At 47.7% G+C, this 26,704-nt stretch overlaps 1 protein-coding gene across 4 annotated transcripts in view; it reads right to left on the bottom strand.

Moving 5' to 3' along the window:
• SCAF8 (SR-related CTD associated factor 8) overlaps positions 1-26,704 on the bottom strand; it is a 585,772-nt gene that overhangs the window by 411,692 nt on the left and 147,376 nt on the right. For 2 of the 4 annotated variants that reach the window (XM_066596059.1, XM_066596058.1), the window contains exons 20-21: positions 13,453-13,641; positions 11,180-12,818 (exon numbers count right to left, since the gene is read on the bottom strand). In XM_066596059.1, coding sequence (XP_066452156.1) covers positions 11,194-12,818; positions 13,453-13,641 — 1,814 coding nt within the window. In that variant the 3' untranslated portion in view covers positions 11,180-11,193. Of the gene's footprint in view, positions 1-10,534; positions 12,819-13,452; positions 13,642-26,704 lie in introns of those variants that run through there. The other 2 variants (XM_066596057.1, XM_066596060.1) reach the window with 1 other exon arrangement.

Genomic DNA, 26,704 nt, shown 5'->3' with positions numbered 1-26,704 from the left:
AGATGAGAAAGAAGTAGAAGGGCTCACCAGTTTCAGCAATATCCCCCCTGCACTTGCCTGCCTTTAGAGAGGAAGCGAGTGCTCTAGTAAAAGTGAGGACATTATGGCTGGTGGGTCACATTTACGTTAAAGCTTGAACATCGCTCCTTTTCTTCTGAGGACAGGTCAGTCAACAAAACAGTTAAGTCTGTTCTGTTCGCCCTCCCCAACTGGTTAACAGGTAGAGTTCTGCCTCCCTGTATTCCCTGGATCCTAGAGACCAGCGAGCAAAACAGGTCTGCCTCCTACAGACATTAAGCTAAAACGGATTAGCTTGGTGCCTGCAGGAGGGGTATAGGCTGTAGGAGGAGCTAACACTTTTTTTGCTTAGCATCCGCCTCCTTGTGGCAATAGCTATACCCACGATCTTCAGCTGTGTCCCCCAATGGTAAGTATGAAAAGAGAGATTTGACCTGATTTTGCACAACTAAGGCCTCATGTCCACGTGCAAAAGAAGAATTAAAATCCGCAGCGGATTTTAACTCTTCTCCCGCGCGCAGATCCGCACCCCATAGGGATGCATTGACCACCCGCGGGTAGATAAATACCCGCGGATGGTCAATAAAAGGGATTTTTAAAAAAATGGAGCATGAAAAAATCTGGACCATGCTCCATTTTCGTGCAGGTCTCCCGCGGGCTTCTATTGAAGCCTATGGAAGCCGTCCGGATCCGCGTGAGACCTAAAATAAGAATTTAAAAGAATTAACTCACCCGCAGCGGACTGGAAGATCTTCTCTTCCTCACGGCCGGATCTTTCTTGCTTTGGCTCGGCGGATGTGCCGGGTGCATGCGCGCGGCACGCCGACGACGTGCCGAGTTCATCCGCCGGCCGAAAAAGAAGATCCGGCCGTGAGGAAGAGAAGATCTTCCGGTCCGCTGCGGGTGAGTTAATTCTTTTAAATTCTTATTTTCAGCCCTCATGTCCGCGGGGCAGGAGGGACCCGCTGCAGATTCTCCATGGAGAATCCGGAGCGGGCCTGAGTTTCCCCGTGGACATGAGGCCTTAGAGTTAATCTCCTTTTTTTCTGCTTAATCACGATTACTTTTTTGTTTATTGGTTGTATGTTTCCTTTTAAACTGAGCGGGTGTGCCATGTTCTTATGCTATGACTAAGAGCTGCTCTGACAGCTTGCAACGCTTCAGTTATCGGACCACTGTATGTCCTTCCCAGCCTTCTCGCGGGGCTCTCGTCTGCTTCTCACTTAGCACTTCCACTCCAATGAAAAGCCCTGAGCAGGGAGCATCTACACAGGATGAGAAGCCAGTGAGCCAACAAAGTTTTTTAAGCTGACTGAAAAGTCAGCTTAACAAATTGCAAATGAATAGTGAGCGATTTTTGTGCATTTGCACTGAATGATTATCGCTCAGATTCGTTAGAAAGAATTTTGAGCGATAATAGTTACATGTAAATGGGCCATTAAACTGACCCTAAACATGAAAAAGGACTTGGAGATTTTAGTTAACTGTAAGCTTAACTGGAGCAACCAATGTCAGGCAGCTGCTGTCATGGCAAATAGGATCATTGGGTGCATCAAAAGAGGCCTAGGGGCGCATGATGAGAACATTGTTCTTCCTCTTTACCAGTCACTGGTCAGACCACACATGGATTATTATGGACAGTTTTGGGCACCGGTGCTCAATAAGAACATATCAGAGCTTGAGCATGTAGAAAGGTGGGCAACTAAAGTTATAAACAGAATGGATGGACTACAATATCAAGAGAGGTTATCAAAATTGGGGTTATTTAGTTAAGAAAAACAGATATTTTTGGTATAACTTACCGTAAAATCTCTTTCTCGTCGCGTTCATTGGGGGCCACAGCCTAGACCATGGGATATAGCCAATGCCCTAGGAGGCGACACTAAGCAAAGAAGTGTTAGCTCCTCCCCCCTGGCTATATCCCCCTGCAGGCACTCAGCTAATTAGTCTGTCTGCAAGCAGTAGGAAGCCAGTGGTAGTAAAATTATACATACTATGTTTCATACATACCAAAATACATATCTTTGGCGTAATTTTTCGCCAAACAATGACCGAAGAACAGAAAGTTCCAGCAACCGCCTAAATAATAAGGGGTGGGTGCTGTGGCCCCCAATGAACGCGACGAGAAAGAGATTTTATGGTAAGTTATACCAAAAATATCTGTTTCTCGTCCGTATCATTGGGGGCCACAGCCTAGACCATGGGACGTCCACAAGCAGTCCCGAAACAATATATTGGGTGGGCATTCAAAGTTCGGCTGTGCGGTCAACGACCGCCGCCTGCAAGATCTTACGGCCAAGAGCGGCGTCAGATGATGCAGCTATGTGGACTTTATAAAATTTTGAGAACGTATGTAAGGAAGTCCAGGTGGCTGCCTTACACACCTGAAGGGCTGAAGCTCTGTGACGGACTGCCCAGGAAGCCCCTACCGCCCGTGTGGAGTGGGCCGTAACCCGAAATGGCGGCGAGCGTCCTGAGGCGCGATACGCCTCTGTTATCAGGGACCTTATCCATTTCGATAGGGTGACTTTTGAGGCTGCCAAGCCCCTTCGGGTCTCCTCCGGAATAATGAAGAGGGTGTCGGTCTTACGAAATTCCCTTGTTCTTTTCACATAGATCCTCAGCGCCCTTACTACGTCCAGATGGTGCAGCACTTTTTCCTTTTTGTGTACTGGATCTGGACAAAAAGAAGGCAAGACAATTTCTTCATTAATATGAAACTGCGAGACTACTTTTGGCAGAAACTCGGGTGATGGTCTTAGTACCGCTTTGTCCTGGTGGAAGGTCATATGTGGCGTCTGTATAGACAAAGCCGCCAGTTCCGAGGCCCTACAGATCGACGTGATAGCGACGAGGAATACCACCTTCCAGGTGAGTAGTCGCATAGAAATTTCCTTCAGCGGCTCAAACGGTTGGTCTGTAATAGTGTCCAACACGAGATTAAGATCCCAAGTTTGGATCGGGGGTTTAAACGGGGGCGTCGTATGGGCGACTCCTTGCAGGAATGTACGTACAGCCATCCTATTTGCGATTGGTCTTTGGAACAGTATCGTTAATGCCGACACCTGTCCCCTCAGCGAACCTACCCTTAATCCTATTTCGAGGCCCGATTGTAGGAATGCAAGAATTCTGGCCACTGAAAACTGCACAGGTTGTACCCGCCTCTCCTCACACCAGGTGAAGAAGCGCTTCCAGAATCTATAATAAATTGCTGATGAGGCTGGTTTTCTGGCCCGTATCATTGTCTGAATAACTTTCTCCGAATAACCTTTTCTTCTCAACACCTCGGTTTCAATGGCCAGGCCGTCAAATGTAGAGACTTGGAATCCGGGTGTAGAAAAGGTCCCTGGGATAGCAGGTCTCTTTGCTCCGGAAGATGCCACGGTGTGTCGAACAGCATTTCCTATGATGGTCGCGTACCAGCTTCTTCTTGGCCAGTCTGGCGCTATTAATATCGCTGGTCGCCCTTCCTGCTTGATTTTCCCTAGGATCCTCGGTATGAGAGGGATTGGCGGGAATAGGTATAAAAGTTTGTACTCCACCCCACGGAATGGTCAGCGCATCTGTTGCCACTGCCTGTGGATCCCGCGCTCGTGACACAAATGGACGTAATTTGTAGTTTAGTCGGGACGCCATGAGGTCCACGTCTGGTGTGCCCCATTTCCGGCATATCGTCTGAAAAACTTCTGGGTGCAGACCCCATTCGCCGGGATCTACTCTTTCCCGGCTTAGGTAATCCGCCACCCAGTTTTCTACTCCGGGAATGTAGACCGCGGATATTGAGCTCAGATGCTTCTCCGCCCATGTTAGTATGCCTGCCACCTCGCTCATTACCGACGCGCTCCGTGTACCTCCTTGCCGGTTGACATAGGCCACCGCTGTGGTGTTGTCCGTCTGGATGCGTACATTTTTTCTCTTGAGACTGGGCCCGAAGTGTCGGAGAGTCAGGTAGATGGCCCGCAATTCTAGGATGTTTATATGCAGCCTTGTTTCTCTTTGAGACCAAACTCCTTGAACAGACTGGTCCCCCAGTGTTCCGCCCCAACCCGAAAGGCTGACGTCTGTCGTCACCACTATCCATCGCCTTGGGCCCAAGGGCCGACCCGCCTGAAGCCTCCCCGGTTTCAGCCACCACTTCAGCGACCCTTGGACTTGCGGGGTTATCTGGATTTGCTGTTCCAGGGACAGCCGGGACCCATTCCAGCGTGACAATATCAGGTGTTGTAGCTTCCTTGACCGAAACTGGGCGAAGGGCATCGCCTCAAATGCTGCCACCATCTGGCCCAGGATAGCCATGCAGTGTCTGATGGTTAGCGGTTTCCCCTGCATTAGGGACTGGACACCCTGCCGGAGCTTGTCTGCCTTTGCTTGAGGTAGCATGACCCGGTGCTGGCTGGTATCGAATATCATGCCTAAAAACTCCAAGCGTCGTGTCGGTATTAGGCATGACTTTTCGTGGTTCACTATCCAGCCGAATTCTTCTAGAGCTTTTATCGTGATGCGTAGACTTCTGATGTTGTCGTCCCACGACGGTGCTTTTATTAGTATGTCGTCCAGGTATGGAATGGCCGATATACCTTCCGCATGGAGTAGCGCCATCACTGCTACTAGTACCTTCGTAAAAACTCTTGGAGAGGTAGACAGGCCGAATGGCAGTGCCGTAAATTGAAAATGCCTTCCCTGTGTTTCGAAACGAAGGAATTTTTGATGTGTTTCCCGAATCGGGATATGGAGATAGGCGTCCTTGATATCTATTGAGGACAGAAATTCCCCCGGCTGCATGGAGGTTATCACGGACTTGATTGACTCCATCCGGAAATGTTTTGTTTTGATGAATTGATTTAACCTCCTTAAATCCAAAACCGGCCTCACTCTGCCGTCCTTTTTGGGTACAAGAAAAAGATTCGAGTAGAATCCTTGCCTCTCCTGTGCCTCCGGCACCGGTTTCACAACCCCCTGTGCCAGAAGATTCTGCACTGCCTGCTGTAGGTTGGCTACTCCTTCCGGGGTGGTAGGCACTCTGGACCTGCAGAACGAATTCCGTGGGAGAGTCGTTAATTCGATTGCGTACCCGGATGTCACAATCTCGTGCACCCACTTGTTGCTCACGCGCCTCCCCCATGTCTCCCGAAGTTGGGAGAGTCTGCCCCCCACCCTGGTGACACTGGGTGGGGGCAGCGTCTCATGCCGCGCTCTTTGATCCCGCCGTTTTAGATGTTCCGGGTCGGGATCGCCATGTTTGTCTTGTTTTGAAAGAGGGGCCCCTCTTTGCGTCCGTCGGGGTTCTCATAGGCTGGGACCACTGCCCCGACCCCGGGCGGGACGAAAAACGCCGAAAGGATCTAAAAAACGGTTTCCTTTTTAGTGGAACCTTCTCCTTTCTTGCCAGCATTTGTGGTAATGACGTGCTCTTGCCGCCTGTGGCGTCCTTTATCATGTCATCCAGTTTAGGCCCAAATAGCCTGTTTCCTTCGAATGGCAATCTTGTTAGCGTCATCTTGGACGCTGTATCCGCTGACCAGCTTTTCAGCCAGAGAGTTCTCCTTGCCGCGACTGATGCGGCGGACGCCCGGGCCACGAACTTGGCTGCGTCTAGTTGTGCTGCGCATACAAACTTGTTTGCCTGTATGACATTGTCTGTCAGTTCGAGCAACTCGCTCGGTGGAGCGCCTGCTACAATGTCTCTCCGTAACTGTTTGGCCCAGGCTATAGACGCCTTACTGACCCATGCAGCCGCAAAAATTGGCTGCAAGGCAGTGCCTGTGGCCTGGAAAACTGTTTTTGCCAATGTATCCAGCTTCCTGTCTTGCGGATTAGCCAGCGTTGCTATTTCGGCTGTTGGCAATGCTGTGCTTCTACATAGTCGTGACACTGGTGGGTCGACTACCGGAGGTACCGCCCAACCCTTTTTCAGACCCCCTGGGAATGGGTATGTAATTTCCCAAGTTTTCCCGGGTTGCCTAAATTTTTTGTCCAGGTTCTGCCATTCCTTATTAAGGACCTCCGAAAAATCCGGATGGTCTGGGAAGACCTGTCGTGATCTCTTCTGCCGCCTAAACGACACTGTGGAAGGAGCCGTCTCTACTGTTTCCTCCGTAACCTGGAGGGTTTCTCTTATGGATATTACCAGGCTGTCCATTAGACTGGCTAGGCGCGACACTTGTTCCTCGTCTAGCTCTGACACCGACGAGCCCGCAGAGTGGTTGTAGTCTTCAGACCCGCTGCTCTCGCCTGCCGTTTGGGCCGTGTCATAGAACGCCCGTGAGCAAGACGCTCGAGGGGACCCATGGTGAGCCCGGGCCGACCTCGCAGAATACCGGGACCGTGAAGAATGCCTTGATCTGTGGTAAGTATGCACGGACTCCCGGGACCCATGAGAGCCATGAGAGTCTCTGGTCTGTCTGGAATTGGAGGATCTAGACGACCTCCTGGTGTGAAGTGATCTACGGGGAGTGTCCTCGCTGCTACGGGACCTCCTTCTTTTGCGTGCCTTCCCTTGTACATATTCCGAGGAGGACGCGTCTGAGCTGGGCTCTAACCGGCGTAAAATCGCCGCAGAGGATGTGGCCAAGCCAGAAACGGCAGCGGCCAGGGACCTCGCCCATTGGGGTTCGGGCCCTGGCTCCACAGGGGCGGCGGGGGGCACCGGGTCCCTGGAGTTGAGCGTGCCGTAGCACATCTAGCGCAGCGGGGGTCGACCTGACCGCAAGCAAATTTAACGCTGCAGGTAGTGCAAGCGTAATGCTTCACCCTCCCCTTGGCCGGGCTGGAACCCTCTGATCTAGGGTCAGACATGGCAAAAGAAAACAACTTCCAGGTAGCAGGGAAGCTACGTACTATTACAGGAATGCCTGCAGGGGGGAATGGGGAGGGCGAGGGGACAACACCGCGAAGTGACTGCCTTGGGCAGGGCTTACCCGGTCTAGCAGCTGTTTCCGCGGTTCCCCCGGTCCAGGTGGAGCCTCTGGTCCTGACGCTTGGATGCTGTCGGGAGTCGACGCGGGTCCACCACACGATCTCGCAGCGTTGGTGACCCGGCAGGTGTTGTGGCAGGGACTGCTGCGGCGCTGTTACAGCTGCTGGTGCCCGAGACAGGAGGTGCTGCTGCTGTCCGGGTGCTTTCTCCGTAGCAGACAAGGAAACTGCAGAACTGCAGGGCTGGATGGATGGCTGGACGGCTGAATGCCTATGTGCTGCTGTATGCTTCAGAGGGCTGCGCAGTGCTGGACTCAGAAGTGCAGACAGAACGAGGTGTCCAGCTGCTGAGAGCGGCCAGTCCTCTGTCTTGCTGCCCCTTTTAAACTTGCCACGGTCGGAGGGGGCGTGGCCTGCCCGGGAAGCACGCCCGCGACCCGGAAGTGACGTTTCCCGGCCGTGACGCCGGTGCTCCGCCCCCCGGAGCGCCGCGCCCGGTAGTGGCCTGCCGGCCGGCGCCCTGGCGTCCTGCAACCTGCCTCGCTTCTGCCCCTGCCCGGGAGAGCTGCTGCTGCTGCCGTCCTGATGCTCCATAAGGTATCCTGCATTGCCCGGAACGTTGCTGCCGCCGCTGCCAGTACGGAGTCCCAAACGGGGTGTCTTGTCCGGGGGCCACAGCCTGTCTGCACGTCGACCGCTCCAGCAGTGCTGCCCCCTATGCGTCACCGTCAAACAGTGCGCTACTCCAGCCCCCTATGGCTGGCGGGTAACCGACTCAGATGCGCATTGCATGGTCGGGCCCCTTTTTCTTCACTGGGTGAGACGCCGCAGTAGTGGTGGAGACACCCCCTGCATGCGTCTCCCCCGGGAGGCCAGTAGAACCAGGGAAAAGCCCCGACTCCCCGGATTCCCGCGTATAGCCACGTCTGCCTCCTAGCAGACACTAAGCTAAAGACTAATTAGCTGAGTGCCTGCAGGGGGGATATAGCCAGGGGGGAGGAGCTAACACTTCTTTGCTTAGTGTCGCCTCCTAGGGCAGTGGCTATATCCCATGGTCTAGGCTGTGGCCCCCAATGATACGGACGAGAAAAGAGGGCTGAGGGGCGACCTAATAACTATGTATAAAGATATCAGGGGTTGGTACAGAGATCTTTCCCATCATCTATTTATACCCAGGAATGCAACAAGGGGGAGCTCTAATAATATACGTATGTATAGATATATCAGGAGTCAGTACAGAGATCTCTCCCATGGTGTGTTTATATCTAGGACTGTGACTGTAACAAAAGGGCATCCTCTGCATCTAGAGGTTTCTACACTGACATAGAAGGGGGTTCTTTACCTAGGGGCAGTGAGACTTTGGAACTCTCTGCCTGAGGATGTGGTGATGGCAAATTCAAGAGCAGAGTGTAAGAGGGACCTGGACACTTTTCTTGAGCGTTCGAATAATAAATGTTATATCACTGATTACTCAGAAAGGTCGGTGATCCGGGAATTATACCGACTGCCAGATTGGAGTGATGGGGGAGTTTCTTTCCCCTAAATGGGGAAAATTGACTTCTAACTCATTGTTGCTGTTTTTTTGCCTTCCTCTGGATCCACATTGGGCGTGGGTAATAGGCTGAACATTTGTCTTTTTTTGGTCTTACACACTATGTTGTATATAGTAGATGACACCACTGCTCACTAAATATTATCCCACATTATATATTTTCAGTTAGCCAACAATAAATGGTCCACACAGTACACTTAAAGGGTCATCTAAATCCATATTTTATGTATAGTGTTTTACCCTCAAAAAGAATTACAAATGCTTGTTAAGGGGTTCTTCTAATATCTATCAGATATGCTAGCAGTGTCTGACTGGTGTGGCTTCTACTGCCTTCTCCTCTCTGACTTCTTTCCATTCACAACACAGAGCCTGGTCACGGACGAGTGCTACATCAGGAGGAAAATGAAGGCAATAAAGGTTCTTCATCCATGGTACTAGTGAAGGCTTTAGAAGTAGGTTCTCTACTGACAAGTCTTTTATGGCATTTGAAACCTACATACCAAATATGGTCAACTTCTATCTTTGGTAAAGCTCTTTAAAAGTGTCTTTTACTGCATTCACAATTAGATTTTGAATGCCTATGCTATGTTACTTTAAAAGCTATGGAAACTTTTTTTTCATAAAGCTAATGCATCTAAAATCAACACAAAACAAATTAAGGCCGCCTGCACACGGGCGGAAATCCCGCGGCGGGATTTCCACCACTGAAAGCCTGCATAGGAGTGCATTACAATATGCACTCCTATGCAGACGGCCGCGGGTTGGCCGCGCAAAATGTCGCGCGGCAAACAAACCGCGGCATGTCCTATTTCTGTGCGGGGCTTGCAGAGCCTCGCACAGAAATGTCACTCACCCAGCCGCCGGCTCCGGTGTGCGCATGCGCCGGCTGCCCGTCAGCCGGCACATGAAAGAGCCGGGGCCGCCGGGCGCGGGTGAGTACGCGCTCCTCCCTGCAGGCACTGGGGTCGGGTCCCGCGGCGAGAATTCTCGCCGCCGGATCCGACCCGCCCGTCTGCAGGCGGCCTAACAGTCTTCATTGAACGGTCCTATTGTATAGAGCTCCTATGCAGAGCTAGTGTATGTGCCTCGATACTAACAAATTACAAATATACTCTGTGTAGTCTGATCCTACATATTCTCTCTATGTCTTTCCAGCACACATTCTGTAGGTGGGGTTATCGATAGAGGGTAATGTGACTACAGGTTCAGACTACACATTGTTACCAAACTGTAATTTGTTACCAGGGACGTACATCAATCTGCATAAAGACTACTTTTGCAAAGCTTTTTATTTTTCATTTTAGATGTGTTGGAGCAATAAATATATAGTTGCAAATATGTAGAACCAATAAAAAAAAAGTTGCAAATCTCACTCCACAATACAGTTGAACAGATAATAGTGAAAAAACATGGCTATCTGTGGGAAAAAAATTAAGATGGGGAACATTTCATCATTGCAACCAATCATAGTTCAGCTTTCTTTTTACAGATCAGTTTCAGACATGAAAGCATAGCTCAGATTGGGTGCTTTGGGTAACTAAGCCAGCTTTTCTACTAGACAGTTTTTGCTAAATATGCCTGAAGTTGGACGACAAATTAAACGCTGTAAAAGGTAACTATTATGCAACAGTTCCTGCTATAGCTTTCGCACAACAGTCTTACGACATCCACTTATTCTGCATTTTTTCTTGTTAAAAAAAGTAATAAATAAATAAGATATTGCTGTCAAGGCAATTTCTCTGATGCCTGAAATATCTTTGCACAAGAAGTGTACTTTAGAAAGGACTAACAGCAATTAAATCCCGACATATCATTGTTTCTCCATAATTGTGCTCCAAAAATAAAAAATTCTCAGGTAAAAGGTTTATCAAGAAAAAAAAATCAAGTTGCTAAATCCTTCTATTCCTTTCTGCAGTCATTAATCATGTGTATCACACTGATGGAAATGGAAGCAATTAAACCATTTTCATGTCGCATTAGCAACATGGGAATGATTAACCAATGCTAAAATTATCACATAGCAAGTTAAAAAAAATACAATACCTGGAACACTGTTACCAAACAAATGTTTTATTAGGATCTAAAAACAAAATGCACCCAACATTAAACATACTTTTCAGGTTTTTTTTTTGTTTGTTTGTTTTTTTACTCACTGCAGTACAAGAAACAAATCACAGACACTTAACTTTGTGTTATTACATGGATTATGGTGTTGACTTTACAAACCTTATCATGTCTTCCTTCACTTTTGCATCCTAGTACTGCGATCTGCCAAAGACTAATTTTAAACCAATTTGCAGGAACATAAAAAGAATCACAGCTGTACCTAGACTTTAAAAATCAGCAGCAGCCTGAAATGCAGCCAGTCCCAACATTCAACCCACCAAAAGCTGTAAAAATTTGTAATTCTTCCATAGGAAGTCTTTTTGCTGGACATTTCACAAATACTTCAACTGATGATAAAAGCACGTGGGGCAACATTTGTGATTCCTAATTATTTTAAAATAAAAAATCTCTACCTATCATGTTCCGATTAAGAGCAGTCTATACAAGTCAGTCGTACAGTTATTAAGTGAAACGTGAACAGTTATATTAGATTAACTTAAGTCAGGCTGACAATAGGCAAACTAATAAGGGCCAGTCAGCCATTTATCTATCACTTAGAGATGACAACTTTACAAAAGGTATCTTTACCTACTGAGTGATGATTATGTCCCCTCAGTTTCTGTGCTTTCAACCACTGGTTGACTCTTTACTTCAGCTTCCATGGCATCTTTTTCTTCATTCATTTTGTCAGGGGTTTCCCCTTCACACAGTTCAGGATCATTTGCATTTTTAACAGTTTGTTGTTGACTACCAGTCTCTGACATTTCACCATTAACCTGAGGCGCCTCATCAGCTTTTTCCTTCATGGCAGTAGCTTCTGGGAAATATTCAAATATTTGTGGCTGAGGTGGCATCCAGTTGCTTGATTGTCTCTCTCTTCCAAATCGGTTGCCATTCATTTCTCTGCGGAAACCAAAATCTCGATCATCCCTATCCCGTTGTCTTTCCCAAGAGCGACGGCGGTCATCATAATCCCTGTGTGCATCAGATTCAAATCCTCTACTCCAACCTGCCATATTCCTTGGCTCATGCCAATAATTTCCATGACGAGGTCTATCATCTGGGAAGCTCTTCGGGCCACTAAAACCTGGGAAAGGAAGGTGTGGTCTTTCATCAAAATCTCCTCTATGCCCCCATGGTTTATCTGGAGGAAACTGTTCCCTTCTGCCAATATCTGAAGACAGTCTTCCAAATTGATCCCTCATATCTACAGGTGGTCTTCCAAAAATGTCTCTACCATCTATTGGTAAACGTCCAAAGGAGTTTCTACCCTCTAAGATTGGGCGTCCATAGTGATCTCTACCATCCATAGGGGGTCTGCCAAGGTGATCCCTTCCGTCTGGTGGAAGTCGCCCAAAATGATCTCTACCTTCCAGTGGTGGTCTACCAAAAGTTTCTCTAATCTCAAGTGGATGTCTCCCAAAGGGCAGTAATAAATCAGCAGGAGGGCTGCGAAAATGTTGCCGAGAGTCTAACTGTGGCCTTGTTGGAACCTCATGAGGATCAGGAATATTTTTTAGCTTGCTTTCATAAGAAGGAAGGTGAGGACCTGACAAACTTTCAAGAGAATGCATTTCAACTTCTCTTATACCCTTATGTGAACATCCTGGAGATAACTGCCCTACAATAGATCCTGTAACAAGTTTCTCCTGACTCTCACAAGGATCAACAACAGCCATGTCCTGTGGTTCATGGTCATCTTCTATATGTCTAATACTAATATCAATGTCCTCACCAGAGCTCCCACCTTCATTTTCCTGGCTAGCAACCAATGTCATACCCTCTTTTTTCTGTTCACCTCCTGAAGATTGACTAACAGTTTCACGATTCTCTATGCGAGGGAAGCGGTAGTCTTGATCTCCTTCTTGTTGAATGTTACTGCTCTGAACTGTGACACCTTCTTCTTGAAGTGGAGCATTATCATTATTTAGTCTAGATGGAATAGTGGGACGAGGAAAAATCTCTCCTTGTGCAAAAGGAAGAGAATGTACAGCAGTGTCAATAAGTGCTGGAGGAAGCATGCTCCTTGGTGGTGGTGGAGGCATTGCTGGAGTTATTAAAGCAAATCTCGCTGTGGTTGGTTGGTGAAGTAACCCAGGACGAATATCCAAAAAAGGCATGGCTGCTAATCTTCCGGCCATAGTCAAAGGTGGAATAGGCGCTGTAAGAGCAGATTGTGGTTGCACTCCTAAGATCCCAGTACTGCTAGCAACTGTACTTTGTGTTGCTGGAAAAGAAAAGAAAAACATAATTCAGTATGTTGAAGAAACAATAGACACCCTTTACCATCATGCAGATTTTTAGGTCTAATATTTTATGCTGATTTACCATTTTTATGTTGCTTGAAGATGTCACAAGAAGAAGCCAAAGAGCTTACTGTATATTATTTATACTCTGCCTTCAATAATTAAAGGGGTTTTACAAAACAGCCAGAATACACTAGGGTTGGAGTGCAAGCCACTTGAAAGTGCAGGCAGGGGTCCTATTGATTTCAATGAGGGCTGTGCCTGCAATTACAAGTGCTGGCCACTACACAGGGATCAGAGCAGTGGCTTCCACTTTGACCCTGGTATAGTATAGTCTGGCACTGACATGCTGGAATAAAGTGCAACGTTGGCAAAGTAGTTCACAATTTTACTTTCTATATGGACAGTTTTTATGAAGGAGATAAAGGGCTCTAAGAAAAAACAGCAATACTGAAATAAATGTAAAAATGCATCAGCACAGAATTTTGGACAGAATAATTCTTAACAAAATGTTCATTGCTGACCAATGATTCTAAACAATGATGAAAAGGAGTAAAATATGCAAAAAGCCAGTTAAGCAGGTACTGTACAATAAAAACATTTATGCAGACTTACAACTGGCAGCAGTTATTTCACCGATACTGTCTGCAGGATGTCTTTTGTCTTCGTGGTCTGCTTGAGAGCTCGAGGCAGGGTTAAAAACAGATGCTGAAGTGGTTACAACGGATGGTATAGGCAGCATCAAACCACTATATGACACTTCTTTAATGCTATCTGTAGACATGTTAAGTCGAGGAACCAGAGCTGTAAAGTATCAAAAAAAGATTTATGAAGAAAATCCTCTTACTGTTTATTGCCAGCCTATCTGCTGTCGGAGTCTCTCCAACGTGTCACCTCATGCAGTACTGGCTTTAGCCAGCATATAGCGCCGTTGTATAACAGCAGAAAAAGAGTAAGCCCCCTAGGAAAACCACGATACAAATTGGATTGGAATGGGTTAAATGTTTACATGAACCTGTTTGTACTCAGAATGCCATGTTTAGGGTACATTCACATGGATGTATATGTATTTCGGTCCGTGAATACACAGTGTATTCAGGGGCTGAAACACACCATTGCCTTGCATAGTCTTTTCATAAGCATACAAAAAAAAAAGGCAGGCAATTCCACTGATTCTGTGTGTAGGTTTCCTGCGTATAATGGGTGATTACGGTGTGTAATATGCACCAAGATAAGACATGCTGCATTTTTGAGTTGTGTGAAAAATATGCAGTTGTGAATAAACCCAATGGGCTCTATTCACTACGTAACAGGTTGCTTGCGCGAGCAGCGCCTTAGCCAAGTATCTTCCCGCTCGTCTCTAAAGATGCGGGGGCCGGCGCAGGTGACAGGTGAGTTGCGGTGGGGAGAGAGAGATCTCACCTCCGTTCCTCCCCGCTGAATCTTTAGAGACGAGCGGGAAGATACTCGGCTAAGGCACTACTCGCTCGAGTAATGTGCCTTAGCGAGTATACTCGCTCATCTCTATCTATAACTAACTTTTATGAATCTTTTATAGTACTAGAATAAGAACAGACACCTGACAAACTTTTAACATTTTTAACTTTCGGTTTTGCGGGACGAGTTGTATTTTTCAATGGTGCTATTTAATGTGCCATATAGTGTACTGAAAAACGTTTTAAAAATTCTAAGTGGAATAAAATGAAAAAAAAACCACATTCTGTTATCTTTCAGTGTGTCTTGTTTCTACCGATAGCAAACTTGTATAGCTTTTTTTTTTGCTGTACTACTTTTTTTTTTTTAAATACATTTTTGTTTAAATTACTATCTGCCACCATCTTCGGCGCGCCCTTTTTTATTTTTCCGTCGACGGAGTTGTACAAGGGCTCATTTTTTGTGAGACATCCTGTAGTTTACATTGGTACCATTTCAGAATACATGCGACTTTTTCATCAATTTTTATTGAATTTTTTCTGGGAAACAGGGTGACTGAAAAAGTGCATTTCTGGCACTCTTTATTTTTATTTTTTTGGAGGACGTTCACCGTGCTGGGTAAATAATGTGCTACTTTGATAGATCGGACTTTTACAGACGGGGCAATACCAAATATGTATTTTTGTTTTAGGATTTTTATTTTTTGTTATAGATATGGCAAAAGGGGTGTGCTTCAAACTTTTATTACTTTAAAAAAATTTTTTTTACAATTAGTAAAACTATTGATCTAATTTTTACTTTTTAGCCCCCCCTAGGGGACCACAACATGCAATGCTTTTATCGCTCCTGTAGTATGATGTAATCGTTTGGGGAATTTAAATGCTGCTGTGACAATTGACAATGGCATTTAAAGGGTTAATAGCCGCGATTGGCCGCGGGGCTGATGGCAGCTATTGCCCGGGGGGTGTCAGCTGTAATAAATAGCTACCGCCCGCGCTGTATGAAGAGAGGTCACCCCGCGACCTCCCTTCATACATACCCCGAAGCTGCATGACGTAAATGTATGTCATATAGTGGGAAGGGGTTAAATTACTTAAGCACTGTGAAGAATAAATGTTGATCAGAAGAGGATGTTTCAACCTTTGACGCATACAGCTGTCATTGACGACTAGGGTCCCCACCTCCGATAGTCTCTTGCCCGTGGCTACTGTAACCTGCATTAGGTTAGCTGCTAAAGAAATACTAAACCTACCATGTTTCCCCGAAAATAAGACCCAGTCTTATAGTAATTTTTGCACCAAAAGAGGTGGTGGACGTCTTATTATACTTACCTAGCAGGCTTGGTTCACGTCCCTTCTGCTGCTCCAGATAGTGAAGGCTGTGATTGGTTAATCAAGCTCTGCATTGATTGGCTGAGCAGTGTTCTAAAACCGACGCGATGGCTGTGATTGGTATATCCAGCGCTGCATTGATTGGTTCTCGAGCGCTGCTCAGCCAATTAATGCAGCGCTGGATGTAGCAATCACAGCCATCGCATTGGTTCATCGAGCACTGCACTGATTGGTTTTCGAGTGCTGCTCAGACAATCAGAGCCATTGCTTCCTGGAGGCGGGATTTATGAATTCCGTAACCAGGAATAGATCTTCTGTGGGCATCTGAGGAATGCAGGAAGCCTGCTGGAGCTCCAAAGAGCAGCGGAAGAGACGTGGACTGAGCCTGCTAGGTAATGTATTGCTTTTTTCTTAATGTAATGCAGCTAGGGCTTATTTTTGGGGGAGAGTTTATATTTCAACTAGAGATGAGCGAGTATACTCGCTAAGGCACTCTACTCGAGCGAGTAGTGCCTTAGCCGAGTATCTCCAAGCTCGTCTCTAAAGATTCGGGGGCCGCTGCGGGTGACAGGTGAGTTGCGGCGGGGAGCAGGGGGGAGAGAGAGAGATCTCCCCTCCGTTCCTCCCCGCTCTCCCCCGTACCCCGCATCTTTAGAGGCGAGCGAGGAGATACTCGGCTAAGGCACTACTCGCTCGAGTAAAGTGCCTTAGCGAGTATACTCGCTCATTTCTAATTTCAACCCTTCTCAGAAATCCCCAAATATCAGGGTAGAGCTTATTTTCGTGGAAGCAGGGTATAAATGACAGACAAAAGTAAACAAGAATTATAGATGCCTTGTCACTTTGTCAGTCTTCAGCATTTACTGCATTATCCTGAGGGCTCCGTCAAACGAGCTTATGGTGACAGTGTATTACCTGCATGGGTTTTGTGCACACAATATGCTGTAACAATCTGCCATAGGCTCCCATGTTGCCTCTCACACAATAAACATCGCAGCATGTTCTATCTTGGAGCGTATTATGCGCACATACACATCAAGATAATACATGGTGATTAGCGGCACACAGCAAGTACGCAATGTCATAGCATACTTGCTGCGTGCCGCACGACTCTCTTGTGCAGGCAGCAAATTATGGCTGTATGAAGCTGCCCGGAAACGCGACAAAAGTGATCAAAAGTTTGTATGTACCCCAAAATGTTACCAATAAATACTGCAGCTTGTCACGCAAAAGAAAGCCCTCAAAAAGCTCTGTCCAGGAAAAAGTTAAAAAAGTTATGAAAATGCAGCGATGTAGAAAAAATCTACAAAAAAAAAAACAACAATTTGTTTTTAATGTGCAAAAGTGGAAAAAGCTAAAAAAAAATTATAATAATGTTGGTACTGTGTTAATTTTAGGAACCTATAGAATATATTTGTCATGTTATCTATACTGCATTATTAACGCTGTTAAAAAAAAGCAAAGATTCATAAAAGTTGTACATTATATGCACCCAAAAATTGTACCAAAAAAACTACAGTTTGGCATACACATAACAAGCCCTCATAAGGCCAAATTGACAGAATGAATATCCCCAAAAAATTGTTGCATCCTTTGGTCAAAATATGCCGTGTCACTAAGAGATTAAACACAATACCGTCCCTATTTTGATATACATTTAGGTAGTGGAAAAGTTAACAATTTTTTTTTGCAACTACAGAATTTGTTGAATGTTATCTGTATGCACTCAGTGGGTGCAATTTATCAAAGCATTTGTGACTTTTTATGCCATAGAATTGGCACATTTACGCACACGCCTTTTTTGTGCAAAATCTGCAGCTTTTTCTTTGCATTTTATGCCACGCTCGCCAAGTTTTCAAGATGTCGCCTTCTGCAGTCCAACATATTTACTATAATCACATGATGCCGGAAGCCAACTAGAGGGAGGGCCATTCTGAGCTTATTATTAACAAACAGACCGGATAGAATTATAGGGGTGCAGGTTGAGGGACACTTGGGAAATAGTGACCACGATATAATTAATTTCCAGTTGTCAATCAATAAGAAGCCTTATCAGGGAGCGACTAAACTGAACTTTGGTAAAGCAAAATTTGATCAGCTCAGAATTAATATAGGCAACATTAAATGGGACACTGCCCTCAAAAATAACAGTACAGGCGACAAATGAGAGAAGTTTAAAAACATCCTAAATGCCTCATGTGAGCAGTTCATACCCATCAAAAATAAAATCTACAGCTAGAAGGAAACCAATGTGGCTCAACAAGACTGTAAGGAGGGCAATAAGTGAAAAAAAGGAAGTGTTTAAATTACTAAAACAAGAAGGCAGTGAAAAAGCGCTAAAAACATACAAAGAAAAAAAACAAATTATGTAAGGAAAAGATAAAAACTGCCAAGGAGGAGACAGAGAGACTGATTGCCAAAGACAGAAAAATAATCCTAAACTATTTTTCAAATACATAAAAGGATTTGCACTGAGAGAACTGCCCTTCAACAAATAATGCAGGAGAAACCATAGAAGATGATAGGGAAAGGGAAAGCAAAACTATTAAAAAGTTGTTTCACAAATGTATTCAAGAGGAGAAATGCAGGAGGAAGTGCAGAGTCGGCTAAAAAAGATTAAAGTCAGCAAATTGCCGGGCCCAGATGGAATACACCCAAGGGTTCTAAGGAAATTAAGTGACATGATAGATAGACCGCCATTTCTTATATTTAGGGAGTCTATTGAGTGGTACCACTGGATTAGCGTATTGTCAATGTGATTCCAAAATACAAAAAGGGGTCAAGAAGAGAGCATGGCAACTACAGATTGATAAGTCTCACTTCAATAACACAAAATTAGACAAGATTTGACTCATGAAGTTAAGGAAACATTCCAAAATATTTTTTTGGGTTGGCCAGTGTAATTGGAAAATATTCTAGGGGTTTCTGAGACACGCCATCCTGGAATATATCAAGAAAAACAACGATATAACTAGAGATGAGCGAACGTACTCGTCCGAGCTTGATAGCGTGTTCGAGATGCTCGTTACTAGAGGCGAGCACCATGCGATGTTCGAGTTACTTTCACTTTCATCTCTGAGACGTTAGTGCGCTTTTCTGGCCAATAGAAAGAAAGGGAAGGCATTACAACTTCCCCCTGCGACGTTCAAGCCCTATACCACCCCCCTGCAGTGAGTGGCTGGCGAGATCAGGTGTCACACGAGTATATAAATCGGCCCCTCCCGCGGCTCGCCACAGATGCATTCTGACAGAGATCAGGGACAGTGCTGCTGGTGCAGGAACTGCTATAGGGAGAGCGTTAGGAGTTATTTTAGGCTTCAAGAACCCCAACGGTCCTTCTTAGGGCCACATCTGACCGTCTGCAGTACTGTTGAGGCTGCTTTTAGCAGTGTTGCACATTTTTTTTTTTGTATATCGGGCGTGCAGAGCATTGCGTCCGGTCTGCAGTCATTGTACAGAGTATAGGGCCAGTACTGTTGAGGCAGGAAAAGAGATATTCAGGCTATATACGCAGTGGGCTTTTTCCAAAAAATTGATCGCTGTCATCCCGCCAGAGGGAAACAGTATACATAATATTATACGCTGCCTACAGTATCTATCTGCTGGGGGTTGTAGTCCTAATTAATACGCAGCTAAGCGTTACAGCAGGCTTGCGCAAAATTGTTTCCTGGATCTGCTGTCTCTGTTACATCAGCGCTGTCATCCCGCCAGAGGGAAACAGTATACATAATATTATACGCTGCCTACAGTATCTATCTGCTGGGGGTTGTAGTCCTAATTAATACGCAGCTAAGCGTTACAGCAGGCTTGCGCAAAATTGTTTCCTGGATCTGCTGTCTGTTACATCAGCGCCGTCATCCCGCCAGAGGGAAACAGTATACATAATATTATACGCTGTCTACAGTATCTGTCTGCTGTATCAGCTCAGCATTTAAAAAAAATAGAAGCAAAATACTTAAGGCCTACTACTGGCCTTTGGCCACTTGACTGCTTCTGCGCTGTGAATTCCACTAGCTCAGTCATACGCACCTACGTCTCACTACAGGCGTGCGCAAAATTGTTTCCTGGCTCTGCTGTGCGTTCCGTAAGGGAAGTCAGCCTCCAACCACAGGCCAATAAACGGCACATTTAATTACAGCGTTCTGTTTCTGCACTACTGGTAATACAGCATGCTGAGGGGTAGGGGTAGGCCTAGAGGACGTGGACGCGGGCGAGGACGCGGAGGCCCAAGTCAGGGTGTGGGCACAGGCCGAGCTCCTGGTCCAGGTGTATCGCAGCCGACTGCTGCGGGATTAGGAGAGAGGCACGTTTCTGGCGTCCCCACATTCATCTCACAATTAATGGGTCCACGCGGTAGACCTTTATTAGAAAATGAGCAGTGTGAGCAGGTCCTGTCATGGATGGCAGAAAGTGCATCCAGCAATCTATCGACCACCCAAAATTCTGCGCCATCCACTGCTGCAACTCTGAATCCTCTGGCTGCTGCTCCTCCTTCCTCCCAGCCTCCTCACTCCATTACAATGACACATTCTGAGGAGCAGGCAGACTCCCAGGAACTGTTCCCGTGCCCCTGCCCAGAATGGCCAGCAATGGTTCCTCTCCCACCGGAGGAGTTTGTCGTGACCGATGCCCAACCTTTGGAAAGTTCCCGGGGTCCGGGGGATGAGGCTGGGGACTTCCGGCAACTGTCTCAAGAGCTTTCAGTGGGTGAGGAGGACGATGACGATGAGACACAGTTGTCTATCACTCAGGTAGTAGTAATTGCAGTAAGTCCGAGGGAGGAGCAGCAGGACGATGAGGTGACTGACCCCACCTGGTTTGCTACGCCTACTGAGGACAGGTCTTCAGAGGGGGAGGCAAGTGCAGCAGCAGGGCAGGTTGGAAGAGGCAGTGCGGTGGCCAGGGGTAGAGGCAGGGCCAGACCGAATAATCCACCAACTGTTTCCCAAAGCGCCCCCTCGCGCCATGCCACCCTGCAGAGGCCAAGGTGCTCAAAGGTCTGGCAGTTTTTCACTGAGAGTGCAGATGACCGACGAACAGTGGTGTGCAACCTTTGTCGTGCCAAGATCAGCCGGGGAGCCACCACCACCAGCCTCACCACCACCAGCATGCGCAGACATATGATAGCCAAGCACCCCACAAGGTGGGACGAAGGCCGTTCACCGCCTCCGGTTTGCACCGCTGCCTCTCCTCCTGTGACCCCTACCTGCCACTGAGATCCAACCCCCCTCTCAGGACACAGGCACTACCGTCTCCTGGCCTGCACCCACACCCTCACCCCCGCTGTGCTCGGCCCCATCCACCAATGTCTCTCAGCGCACCGTCCAGCCGTCGCTAGCGCAAGTGTTGGAGCGCAAGCGCAAGTACGCCGCCACGCACCCGCACGCTCAAGCGTTAAACGTGCACATAGCCAAATTGATCAGCCTGGAGTTGCTGCCGTGTAGGGTTGTGGAAACGGAGGTTTTCAAAGGTATGATGGCGGCGGTGGCCCCGCGCTACTCAGTTCCCAGTCGCCACTACTTTTCCCGATGTGCCGTCCCAGCCCTGCACGACCACGTCTCCCGCAACATTGTACGCGCTCTCACCAACGCGGTTACTGCCAAGGTCCACTTAACAACGGACACGTGGACAAGCACAGGCGGGCAGGGCCACTATATCTCCCTGACTGCACATTGGATGAATTTAGTGGAGGCTGGGACAGAGTCAGAGCCTGGGACCGCTCACGTCCTACCCACCCCCAGAATTGCGGGCCCCAGCTCGGTGGTGGTATCTGCGGCGGTGTATGCTTCCTCCACTCAACCACCCTCCTTCTCCTCCTCCTACGCAACCTCTGTCTCGCAATCAAGATGTGTCAGCAGCAGCACGTCGCCAGCAGTCGGTGTCGTGCGTCGTGGCAGCACAGCGGTGGGCAAGCGTCAGCAGGCCGTGCTGAAACTACTCAGCTTAGGAGAGAAGAGGCACACGGCCCACGAACTGCTGCAGGGTCTGACAGAGCAGACCGACCGCTGGCTTGCGCCGCTGAGCCTCCAACCGGGCATGGTCGTGACAACGGCCGTAACCTGGTGGCGGCTCTGCAGCTCGGCAGCCTCACGCACGTGCCATGCCTGGCCCACGTCTTTAATTTGGTGGTTCAGCGCTTTGTGAAAAGCTACCCACGCTTGTCAGACCTGCTCGGAAAGGTGCGCCGGCTCTGCGCACATTTCCGCAAGTCCCACACGGACGCTGCCACTCTGCAACATCGGTTTCATCTGCCAGTGCACCGACTGCTGTGCGACGTGCCCACACGGTGGAACTCTACGCTCCACATGTTGGCCAGGCTCTATGAGCAGCGTAGAGCTATAGTGGAATACCAACTCCAACATGGGCGGCGCAGTGGGAGTCAGCCTCCTCAATTCTTTACAGAAGAGTGGGCCTGGTTGGCAGACATCTGCCAGGTCCTTGGAAACTTTGAGGAGTCTACCCAGATGGTGAGCGGCGATGCTGCAATCATTAGCGTCACCATTCCTCTGCTATGCCTCTTGAGAAGTTCCCTGCAAAGCATAAAGGCAGACGCCTTGCGCTCGGAACAGAGGCAAGGGAAGACAGTATGTCGCTGGATAGTCAGAGCACCCTCCTGTCTATATCTCAGCGCGTTGAGGAGGAGGAGCATGAGGAGGATGAGGAGGAGGGGGAAAAGACAGCTTGGCCCACTGCTGAGGGTACCCATGCTGCTTGCCTGTCATCCTTTCAGCGTGTATGGCCTGAGGAAGAGGAGGAGGAGGATCCTGAAAGTGATCTTCCTAGTGAGGACAGCCATGTGTTGCGTACAGGTACCCTGGCACACATGGCTGACTTCATGTTAGGATGCCTTTCTCGTGACCCTCGCGTTACACGCATTCTGGCCACTACGGATTACTGGGTGTACACACTGCTCGACCCACGGTATAAGGAGAACCTTTCCACTCTCATACCCGAAGAGGAAAGGGGTTCGAGAGTGATGCTATACCACAGGACCCTGGCGGACAAGCTGATGGTAAAATTCCCATCCGACAGCGCTAGTGGCAGAAGGCGCAGTTCTGAGGGCCAGGTAGCAGGGGAGGCGCGGAGATCAGGCAGCATGTACAGCACAGGCAGGGGAACACTCTCTAAGGCCTTTGACAGCTTTCTGGCTCCCCAGCAAGACTGTGTCACCGCTCCCCAGTCAAGGCTGAGTCGGCGGGAGCACTGTAAAAGGATGGTGAGGGAGTACGTAGCCAATCGCACGACCGTCCTCTGTGACGCCTCTGCCCCCTACAACTACTGGGTGTCGAAGCTGGACACGTGGCCTAAACTCGCGCTGTATGCCCTGGAGGTGCTTGCTTGTCCTGCGGCTAGCGTCTTGTCAGAGAGGGTGTTTAGTGCGGCTGGGGGAATCATCACAGATAAGCGTACCCGCCTGTCAACCGACAGTGCCGACAGACTTACACTCATCAAGATGAACAAAGCCTGGATTTCCCCAGACTTCTCTTCTCCACCAGCGGACAGCAGCGATACCTAAACAATACGTAGGCTGCACCCGCGGGTGGAAGCATTGTTCTCTATCACCATCAAAAACGTGGACCTTTTAGCTTCATCAATCTGTGTATAATATTCATCCTCCTCCTCCTGCTCCTCCTCCTGAAACCTGACGTAATCACGCCGAACGGGCAATTTTTCTTAGGCCCACAAGGCTCAGTCATATAATTTTTGTAAACAATTTTTATATGTTTCAATGCTCATTAAAGCGTTGAAACTTTCACCTGAACCAATTTTTATTTTAACTGGGCTGCCTCCAGGCCTAGTTACAAATTAAGCCACATTAACCAAAGCGATTAATGGGTTTCACCTGCCTTCTTGGTTGGGCATGGGTAATTTTTCTGACGTACATTAGTACTGTTGGTACACCAATTTTTTGGGGCCCTCGCCTACAGTGTAATCCAATTAATTTTTTGCCCACCTGCATTAAAGCTGACGTTACATCAGCTGTGCTGGGCACTGCAATGGGATATATTTATGTACCGCCGGTGGGTTCCAGGGAGCCACCCATGCTGTGGGTCCACAGGGAGTTGTAACTGCATGTGTCCACTTCTAAAGAACCCCAGGCTGACTGGGGCATGCAGTGTGGGCCGAAGCCCACCTGCATTTAATCGGACGTTACCTCAGCTGTGATGGGCACTGCAATGGGATACATTTATGTACAGCCGGTGGGTTCCAGGGAGCCACCCATGCTGTGGGTGCACACGGAATTCCCATTGCGGAGTTGTACCTGCCTGTGACTATTTATAAAAAAACGCGGTCTGACTGGGGCATGCAGACACCTTGACAGAATGAATAGTGTGTGGCACATAGGTTCCCCATTGCTATGCCCACGTGTGCAGCTCCTGATGGCGGTGGCACAGGATATTTCTCATTGCTTCTGTACAGCATTGTGGGCTATCGCCCTGCCCCTTTTAAAGAGGGTCGCTGCCTAGCCATGCCAACCCTCTGCAGTGTGTGCCTGCGGTTCCTCCTCATGGCAGACGCACTTATAAATAGACAGGAGGGTGGTGTGGCATGAGTGCAGCTGAAGGCTGCGCAGGGACACTTTGGTGTGCGCTGTGGACACTGCGTCGTGTGGGGGGTGGAGGGGTTGGGCAGCATGTAACCCAGGAGAAGTGGCAGCGAAATGTCATGCAGGCAGTGATTGTGCTTTGTTGTAGGTAGTGTGGTGCTTAGCTAAGGTATGCATTGCTAATGAGGGCTTTTCAGAAGTAAAAGTTGTTGGGAGGGGGGGGGGGCACTCTTGCCGCTATTGTGGCTTAATAGTGGGACCTGGGAACTTGAGATGCAGCCCAACATGTAGCCCCTCGCCTGCCCTATCCGTTGCTGTGTCGTTCCCATCACTTTCTTGAATTGCCCAGATTTTCACAAATGAAAACCTTAGCGAGCATCGGCGATATACAAAAATGCTCGGGTCGCCCATTGACTTCAATGGGGTTCGTTACTCGAAACGAACCCTCGAGCATTGCGATAATTTCGTCCCGAGTAACGAGCACCCGAGCATTTTGGTGCTCGCTCATCTCTAGATATAACCCCTCATCATCAGCACAGGTTCATGAGGGATTAATCATGCAAAACCAACTTCATCAGCTTCTACAACAAAGTAAGTTCTAGGCTGGACCTGGGAGAGTCTACTGATCCTGTATATCTGGATTTTTCTAAAGCATTTGACACCGTGCTGCATAAGGCCAGTTTGACACAGGCGAAAAAAATCGCGCAATTTTCTCGTGATGCGACAGTACTACAAATCGCATGTATGTGAAGCCCATGCTTTCCAATGGGTTCCTTCACATTAGCGATGCTTTGTTACATTGTGAGAAAAAAAAAATAGCGGGTTGCTAAATATTGTCGCAATTTGCAATGTTTTGTAGTCCATGTTTCCCTATGGAGCTTTCCTTTGTTGCATCGCATCAAAACGTGGCTTTCATACGGCGCGGTGCAACTTTTACAGTGGAAAGTCCTACTGTAAAAGCCCTAAGTTAAGCCCTAGCTGCATAAAAAAAAAAAAACCCATAACCTCCAAACCAGGCAGCGCTTGCTGAAAACTACAAGCAAGGGAAGCCACCCAGCGGACCTGACAGCAGTTGCTAGGTGATGTATTTTTTTTATGTTAATGCAGCCAGGGCTTATTTTCAGGGTAGAGCTTATATTTCAAGTCCGTTCCCCCAAATATCCCAGTGAGAAGACACAGCGATATCGCGCAGAACACAGCTACAATATCGCTGTCACCCGTGTGAAAGAGGCCTGATAGGTTAATATATAAAATGAGACAGCTCAGGCTGGGCAAAAGCGTGTGTAGCTAGGTGAAGAACTGGCTCCGTATAAATAGTTTGTACTCGGATTGGGCCACTATCGCTAGTGGGGTGCCACAGGGTTCAGTATTAGGCCCCATTCTGTTCAATATATTTATCAATGACCTGATAGAACGACTGCACAGTAAAATATCGTTATTTGCAGAGGATACAAAATTATACACGATAATTAACACAACTGAGGACAAGGTACGACTGCAAATGGCCTAGATAAATTGGGGATTTGGGTAGAAAAATGGCAAATGAATTTCAATGTTGATAAATGTTAGGTTATGCACATGGACAGGAGAAATAGATGTCACCAATATACACTAAATGGGGTACTGCTAGGGAAAAGTGACATGGAAAAAGACCTGGGGGTACTAGTGGACTGTAGACTAAACTGGAGCAATCAATGCCAGTCAGATGCTGCAAAAGCGTAGCACAGCGGAAGTATAGTGTGAATACGCCCCCCACCCACCGCGTCATATGACATTGCCGGCGTGTCATGCGCTGTACTGCGCATGCGCGCCAGCGCTTCGTGCGGGAGCTGCACAGTGGATCCGGAGGGAAGTATGGGGTCTTTGGAGAGGGGGGCGCTGTGATGGACTCCACTGCGGTATTCCGCTTGCGGATCCCGTTGCGGTCGTGGGCATGAGCCCTAACTATGTATAAATACATTAGGGGACAATACAAGGATCTCTCCTATGATCTGTTTATACCCAGGACTATGACGGCAACAAGAGGGCATCCGCTACTTCTAGAGGAAAGAAGGTTTCATCACCAACATCTTTACTGCAAGAGCAGTGAGACTATGGAACTCTCTGCTGGAGGACGAGGTAATGGCAAAATCCATAGAGGAGTGTAAAAAGTGGACTAGACGCGTTTATAGAGCACTATGATACTGCAAGATATAGGCATTAAATAACCAGCGGGGTTGTTGATCCGAGTCTTGGAGTCAAGTAGGAACTTTCAAATGTTGATCCAGGGATTATTTTGACTGCCATTATGCAGTTGGAAAGAAATCATCGTGGGGGCACGGAAACAGGCTGAACTAGATGGATATTTGTGTTTTTTCAATAGTACATGACTGCTGTGGCCACTGATTGGCTGTAGCAATAACCAGCAGTACATAAAGTCACTGCTGCCTGCATGTAAACAGAGATCATGAACATGAATATTGCTTCTTTTTTGTTTTACATAAATGACTGCTTTTTATTTATATATTTGCACAAAGTTGGATAACCCTTTATCCTGTGTAAGACATTTAACGCA

This window comes from Eleutherodactylus coqui, chromosome 3 (genome assembly GCF_035609145.1).
Source record: "Eleutherodactylus coqui strain aEleCoq1 chromosome 3, aEleCoq1.hap1, whole genome shotgun sequence".
In the NCBI taxonomy this organism is placed as follows: Eukaryota; Metazoa; Chordata; class Amphibia; order Anura; family Eleutherodactylidae; genus Eleutherodactylus; species Eleutherodactylus coqui.
The sequence above is the reverse complement of the archived record's forward strand: the minus strand, read 5'-3'. Positions and strand labels throughout refer to the sequence as shown.